Raw genomic sequence first — 6606 nt, 5'->3', positions numbered from 1 at the left:
CCCCGGGACCGCCGGACACCGGCACCGGCGAGCCCAGCGAGCCCCCGGCCACCGCCGCCTGGATGGAGCCGTTGGGCAGCAGCGCCCGCGACTCCTCGGGCGGCTCCGACAGCTCCCGCTGCGCCAGCGTCACCTGCTCCAGCACCAGCACCAGGAAAAAACCCATGGCCAGGATGAACTCCGGCAGAGGGAACTGCAGCTGCGGGCAGGGGACGGGGTCAGAGGGGAAGGGGAAGCTGTGAGCAGACAGAGGATCTTTCCATGAGTCATGTGGGCCACAAGGGGCTCCCGGCAGCTCCAGGGACGCTGTCACAGTTCCGGCTGCTCCACCGGCACCGGTCTGGCTCTGCTGTCCCTGTCCCTTCTCTGTTGTCCCAGCTGCCCTGTCCTTCCCCATCCTCATCCTCCCCCCAGCACCCCATTCCTGCTGTCCCCCTGCACTGTCCATCCTCTGTGCTGGTCCCATTCTCACTGTCCATCCCTCCCCTCCCCTCCAGCCTGTCCCCGGGGACAGGGACACCCGTGGGGACAGGGACAGGCCCCTGCTGGCGCCCCGGGGGTCTCACCGTGATGCGCAGCCCCTCCAGCGCCGCAGCGATGCTGCCCAGGTAGTCAGGCAGGAGGTCGAGCAGGAAGGTGCCCATGAAAACACCACCGGAGAAGCAGCTCACGAGGCTGAGCATGGGGCTGTGGGGGTCTGGGGGGAATTTTGGGGGACTGAGACCCCAAAGAGCCCCCCCTGCACCCTGACAGGCCCCTTGGGGACACCCCTGAGGTGGGGACAGTGTGGTCCCAGCCTGTTCCAGACCCTCGGGACACCCCCAGACTCCCGGGGAACTCTGCGACCCAGACACCCCCAAATCCCTGAGACCCCCCCCAGCCTCCCCAGAGCCCTCTGAACCCCCGAGTCCCGCACTCCCCGGGACCGCCCGAACCCCTGAGACCCCCCAAGCCCCCCAGAGCCCGGTACCGGGGGGCTGCCGGAAGCACCAGAGGGGCGCCAGGCCGCAGGCGAGGGGCAGCAGCAGCAGCAGCACCAGAGACCCCAACTTCACCCCCAGCCCGGGCGGGGGCTGCGAGGCCGCCCCGGGGCTCCAGGCCAGCGCGGCCCCGAGCCCGGTGTCCATCGCGCTCCCGGAGCTCAGCGCCCGCCGCCGGGGAAGCTCCGAGCCCCGCTGCGCATCCCCGGGAAGTGGGGCTGGAACGGGACGGGCCGGTCAGAGCCGCCCCCCGGCCCCGGTGACTCACCCGGCACCGAACCCCCCCGCCCGGGGCCCCGGGGCACGGACAGGGCGGCGGGGAGGGACCGGGAGTGGGAACAAGGATCGGGACCGGAATCAAGGACCGGGATCGGGAACTGTTTTTTCCGGAACTGGGATGGGGAACTGGGGACCCCAGTTAGAGATCAAGGACCGCGACCGGGGACCACGACCGCAATCGGGATCAAGGACCGGACCGGGAGCACGATCAAGAACCGGGACCGGGACCGAGACCCGGGAATCGGGAAATAGGGACCGGGAGTCGGGGATGGGCGATTCCGGGGCTGGGATGGAAATGGGGGTCGCGGACAGGGCCGGAGGGCGGGGCCGGAGGACGGGGACCCCCCGCTCCCCCCGTTCCCCCGCACTCACCGCCCGCCGCATCCCAACCGCGTCCCGGGAACTCCGGGGGGCGGGGCCGCCGCCGCCACACAGCCAATAGTGACGCGGGATCCCCTCTGGCCTCAGTGATTGACGTGCGCCGCAGCCAATGGGGAGCGAGCGGAGCCCGCGCGGCCCCGCGGCCCCGGGAGCGCGCACGTGTCGGCTCGGCCGGGCGGGGCGGGGGAATCCTCCGTGTCCCCCCTTGGACCCCGTTACCGGGAAGGTCCCCCCGTTCCTCCACCCCCGAACTCCGTTACTGAGGGTGCGGGGGGCACCGGCTCCGGTCCAGAGCCACCGGCGGCCGCAGCGGTGCTGCCCCAGGCCCGGCCCCGTTCCCGGTTCCCCCACGAGACCCTCCCGGACTCGGTACCGGGGCAGCCGCACCCTCCCCGCTGCCCCCGGTGCCCCGGTGGGGCGGCCGGAGCCCCGAGCCCCGCTGGGGGAGGGATGGTCCCGGCCCTTCCCGGCACGGGGCGGGACTTGGCTGGATTCCCCGGGATCCCGGAGATCCTGGTGCCCAGCGCCGGCACCGGGCGGAGGCGGCGGCACCACCGGGGACCTCGGTGGAGACCGGGGATCCCCGAGGAGGGGGCGCAGGGGGTTCATTCCCGGGCCTCAGGGCAGGAGGGATCCCGCGGGGGGGTCCCCAGGGATTCCCTATGGAGGCACCGGAGCTCCCGGAGCCGGACGGGCTCTTCCCGGATCCCCCCTCGCTCCCGGTGCCGGTGCTGGGCTTCCAGACCCTGACGCTCCCGGAGGATGATGTGAGTGGGGGTGGGAGGGGCGCGGGTGGGCAGGACCCCCACGGGGACACCGGGATGTCCCGGGGATCCCCGCCACATATCCCGGTATCCCCGCAGGGCAGCGGAGCCGAGGAGCTGCTGGGGCTCACGGTGAACCCCGACATCGCCTGCGGCCTCGGCACCGGCCCGGAGACCCCCCGGCCCGACGGGCCCCCCCCGGTGCTGCTGGAGGTGGTCTGTGACCTCAGCACTCCCCTGTACCCCTCGCTGTTCCCCGGCATCGAGCTGGCCCCGAGCCCCGAGCCCCTGGCCACGGTGGGTCCCTGCATCCCCCAGTTCATCCCCGGGCCCCCCGGTTCATCCCCGGGCCCCCCGGTTCTCCCCAGATCCCCCGGTTCATCCCCGGGCTCCCCGGTTCTCCCCGGGCCCCCCGGTTCATCCCCGGGCTCCCCGGTTCATCCCCGGGCCCCCCGGTTCTCCCCAGACCCCCCAGTCCGTCCCTGTCCCGGAGCTCCGGCTGACGGAGGAGGAGAAGCGGCTGCTGGCGCAGGAGGGGGTGACCCTGCCCGGGGAGCTGCCCCTCACCCAGGTGTGTGCGGGGACACGGGGGCTCGGGGGGACCGGGGGGGAACGGGAGTGACCCCTCCGTGCCCCAGGCCCAGGAGCGGCTCCTGAAGAAGGTGCGGAGGAAGATCCGGAACAAGCAGTCGGCGCAGGACAGCCGGCGGAGGAAGAAGGAATACCTGGACGGGCTGGAGAGCAGGTGGGGCCGGCGTTCCCGTTATCCCGGTGTTCGTTCCCGTTATCCCGGCGTTCCCGTTATCCCGGTGTTCCCGTTATCCCGGGTGTCCGTCACTGTCCCTGTCTCTGTCCGGGCAGGGCGGCCGCGTGCTCGGCACTGAACCAGGAGCTGCGGAAAAAGGTCCAGGAGCTGGAGAAGAGCAACGGGTGAGCTCGGGGGGATCCAGGATGGGCCCGGAGCCGGCGTGCGGCACCGGGAAAGGGGCACCGGGAGGGGCACGGAGCTGACCCCCGTTCCCGCAGGTCCCTCCTGCGGCAGCTCCAGGCGCTCGTCAAGGAAACGTCCGCCAAGCCCGCCCAGACCGGCACCTGTGTCCTGGTACGGCACCTCCGGGACGCTCTCGGGAGCCCCCCGGCCCCGCTCCGGGGCTCACGGCTCCCATCCCTCCCCCAGCTCCTGTTCCTGTCGCTGGGGCTGATCCTGCTCCCCAGCTCCAGCCCGTTCCGCGGGGGAGGCAGCCGCGACGGCCTCGGACCCACCGGAGGTAACGGGAGCGCCGGGACGGGGTGGGGACCGCTCCCCCCGCCCCAGCGCCGCCCACCCCATTCCCGGTTCCCGCAGTGATCTCCAGGAACATCCTGACGCGGCGGGAGCCGGGAGCGGCCGGAGAATCCCCGTTCCCGGCGGGGATGTCGGGGATGGAGCCCGGATCCGGTGTGGAGGATGGAGCCGGGGGGGGACCCGGGGATGGGATTCCCTCCCCCCAGGGGGATCCAGGGACCAATTCCTCCAGGCAGGACGTGGGGACAGGGACACGGGGACGTGGGGATGAGATGTGACCGGGAGTCCTCAGGATGGGGGGAACACTCCAGAATAAACCCGCACTTGCAGCTCCAGCAACATTAATCAGAATTTACTCCACATTCTGCTCCCGGGGTGGGCTCCCAGGGTAGATCCCCCAAAAAACAAACACAACATCACTCCAGGAACAACGACCAGGATTTATTCCACATCCCTCTCATCCCACATCTGGAGTGGGGCCCTGGGGATGCCCAGGATGATCCCAGAGCAGATCCCAGTGCTGGGGGGGACGGGGATTCCCCCCAAGGGACGAACACTTCGTCACTCCGGGAGCAGTGACCAGGATTTATCCCACATCCCGCTCCGGGGGATCCCTCGGATGCTCTCCCAAGGCAGATCCCAGCAGGATTCCAAGTCTGGGCAGCAAGGCAGAGGCTGCTCCTCCTCCCGCCGCCCCGGGCGAGCGGAATTCCCGGCTCCAAGCCCTCGGGAGCCTCTGGCTAAATGGACTCGATCTGTTTGCGGACCTTCTCCAGCGCCCGCCGGTCCAGCACCCGCTGCCGCAGCACCACGAGCGCCGCCGCCGCCGCCGCCACCCCCAGAGCGGAGCCCACGAAGTGCCAGAACCGCTGAGCCTCCAGCGCGGCCGAGCGGCAGCTGCGGAGCACATTCCCCTGGGAATTCCCGGCCCCGATCCCCGGGAATTCCCGGCCCCGATCCCCTGGGAATTCCCAGCCCCGATCCCTCGGAATTCCCGGCCCCGATCCCCCGGAATTCCCAGCCCCGATCTCCGGGAATTCTCAGCCCCGATCCCCGGGAATTCCCAGCTCCGATCCCCGGGAATTCTCAGCCCCGATCCCCGGGAATTCCCTGCCCCGATCCCCGGGAATTCCCAGCCCCGATCCCCTGGGAATTCCCAGCCCCGATCCCCAGGAATTGCCGGCCCCGATCCCCGGGAATTCCCAGCCCCAATCCCCGGGAATTCCCGGCCCCGATCCCCGGGAATTCCCGGCCCCGATCCCCGGGAATTGCCGGCCCCGCTCCCACCTCTTGTACTCATCCCGGTGGGACGAGGCGCAGTTGATCTTCTCGATGAAGCCGGTGGGGCCGCAGGCCGGGATCGTTTTCTGCCCATCGTGGGGAGGGAGGGCTCGGTCAGGGCGAGTCCCCCGGGGTGACGGGGGGACCCCAACCCCCCCGGGACCCGCACTCACCATCTGGAACCCGGAGCACCGGGAGCACTCCTGGGCAACCACGAACTGCTCCACTCGCCAGCACGGCGTGGCCACCGCGGGGCTCGCTGGGGACACCGGGTCAGGGGACAGCGGCCGGGACAGAGCCCCAGAGCCCGCTACCGGGCACCCCCCTCCGTCTCCAGCCCCCCAGCCCCGGATCCACCCCGGTCTGAGCCCCCGGGATCAGACCCGGGCCCCCCGGACCCCGCTGTGACCCCCGGTACCGCCCGGCCCTGCTCACCAGGCCGCTCCTCGCTCGCCGCCGCCGCCGCCGCCGGGCTGTGGGCACAGAGGAGCTGCCGTGAGGGCCCCGCACCGGGCCCGCCGCTCCCACCCGCCGGTCTCCCCCGGTCCCCGCTCACCGCAGCCCGCCCGGCACCGCGCTCAGCACCGCCAGCAGCACCGTGAGGCCGCCGGGCCCCATCGGGGCGCCGGGATCCGCCGGAAACCCCCAGGAAGGCCCGCGATCCTCCGGGAACTTCCGGGAACTACCGGGAACTACCGGGAACTACCGGGCCCGGCCCCGCCGCGACGGCGGCGCCGCCATGTCGGAAGTGCCGGAGGTGCCGGGAAGCGACGGGCGGGGCCTGGCGGGGCAGCCAATGGGAACGAGGGGCGGGGCTTAATTTAAATTAGGGGCGTGGTCATATTTAATTAGGGGTGTGCGTATGCGAATGAGCTGGGGGCGTGGCCCCGTGTGGGCGTGGCTTGGGCGCGGACTTGATGCCGCTCGTCCCGATCCCGGTCCCGATCCCGGCCCCGATCCCGATCCCGATCCCGATCCCGATCCCGATCCCGATCCCGATCCCGATCCCGATCCCGGTCCCGATCCCGGTCCTGATGCCGACGCTGACCCCGATCCAGATCCAGATCCCGGTCCCGGTCCCGGTCCCGCCCCTCCAAACCCCCCTCAAAGAGACAGCGGAGCCGGGAGAAGGCACAGCGGGGCTTTATGGCACGAGGAGAGAAGGGGGGGCAGCCCCAAATCCCCCCCGGATCCCCCCCAGATCCCTCCGGGGAGGCGCCTGCGCTGCCCCGGGGGTCTCGGGGAGGTCGCGGCCCCTATCCCAGCGAGCATCTCCCGCCGGCCTTTCGGGGGGTCCCGGGCTCCAGCAGGGCCCTGCTGCTGCTGCCGGGGGGCTGCCAAGAGAGTGGGGGGTCAGGGGGGCGCAGGGGGTCCCTCTCCTGCGCCCCCTCCCCAATCCTGGCCCCACTCACGGCTTTCCGGAAGGATTTGTGCAGGATGTCCCGAGCCAGCGTGCGGAAAGCCTGGGGGGGACAGGGGCTGCTCAGGGGATCGGGGATCCCCCGGGGGAGGGAGGGACCCCCAACCCCGGGAGTGCCGTCCCCCCGCCCCGCGACCCCTCCTCACCTCCTCCACGTTCTCGCTGGACTTGGCGCTGGTCTCGAAGAAGCGAATCCCGTGCTCCTTCGCCAGCTGA

General features: G+C 71.5%; 4 protein-coding genes across 6 annotated transcripts in view; 1 reads left to right on the top strand and 3 right to left on the bottom strand.

Moving 5' to 3' along the window:
• Nucleotide 1: 1 nt before the first annotated feature.
• Nucleotides 2-1596, bottom strand: SLC39A1 (solute carrier family 39 member 1; the record flags this gene model as incomplete). The annotated part of the gene is made up of 3 exons (XM_015650224.3): nucleotides 971-1596; nucleotides 567-697; nucleotides 2-199 (listed from the first exon to the last, which is right to left on the bottom strand). Coding segments are annotated over exons 1-3 (486 nt in total), but the record flags the coding sequence as incomplete, so codon positions are not given.
• A 682-nt stretch (nucleotides 1597-2278) lies between these two features.
• On the top strand, nucleotides 2279-4034 carry CREB3L4 (cAMP responsive element binding protein 3 like 4). Of its 2 annotated transcripts, XM_015650323.2 has the most exons (8): nucleotides 2279-2407; nucleotides 2504-2701; nucleotides 2871-2975; nucleotides 3043-3149; nucleotides 3266-3334; nucleotides 3431-3506; nucleotides 3582-3672; nucleotides 3750-4034. In XM_015650323.2, the coding sequence occupies exons 1-8, from the start codon at nucleotides 2303-2305 to the stop codon at nucleotides 3965-3967; spliced, it is 969 nt and encodes a 322-aa protein (XP_015505809.1). In that variant the 5' UTR covers nucleotides 2279-2302; the 3' UTR covers nucleotides 3968-4034. The 2 variants fall into 2 exon arrangements, with proteins under 2 accessions (XP_015505809.1, XP_015505810.1); XM_015650324.2 differs by lacking the exon at nucleotides 2871-2975.
• A 75-nt stretch (nucleotides 4035-4109) lies between these two features.
• JTB (jumping translocation breakpoint) lies at nucleotides 4110-5951 on the bottom strand. The gene is made up of 5 exons (XM_015650326.3): nucleotides 5527-5951; nucleotides 5406-5443; nucleotides 5144-5229; nucleotides 4977-5056; nucleotides 4110-4586 (listed from the first exon to the last, which is right to left on the bottom strand). The coding sequence occupies exons 1-5, from the start codon at nucleotides 5586-5588 to the stop codon at nucleotides 4430-4432; spliced, it is 423 nt and encodes a 140-aa protein (XP_015505812.1). The 5' UTR covers nucleotides 5589-5951; the 3' UTR covers nucleotides 4110-4429.
• A 146-nt stretch (nucleotides 5952-6097) lies between these two features.
• The window catches only part of RAB13 (RAB13, member RAS oncogene family), a 2721-nt gene continuing 2212 nt past the window's right edge, over nucleotides 6098-6606 (bottom strand). For both annotated transcript variants that reach the window (XM_033519818.1, XM_015650322.3), the window contains 3 exons: nucleotides 6537-6605; nucleotides 6383-6433; nucleotides 6098-6304 (listed from right to left, as the gene is read on the bottom strand). In XM_033519818.1, the coding sequence (XP_033375709.1) occupies nucleotides 6227-6304; nucleotides 6383-6433; nucleotides 6537-6605 (198 nt within the window). In that variant the 3' untranslated portion in view covers nucleotides 6098-6226. The remainder of the gene's footprint in view (nucleotides 6305-6382; nucleotides 6434-6536; nucleotide 6606) is intronic.

Source organism: Parus major, chromosome 25LG2, assembly GCF_001522545.3.
Source record: "Parus major isolate Abel chromosome 25LG2, Parus_major1.1, whole genome shotgun sequence".
Classification (NCBI taxonomy): domain Eukaryota; kingdom Metazoa; phylum Chordata; class Aves; order Passeriformes; family Paridae; genus Parus; species Parus major.
Note: the sequence above shows the minus strand (reverse complement) of the source record. Positions and strands in the feature narration are given on the sequence as shown.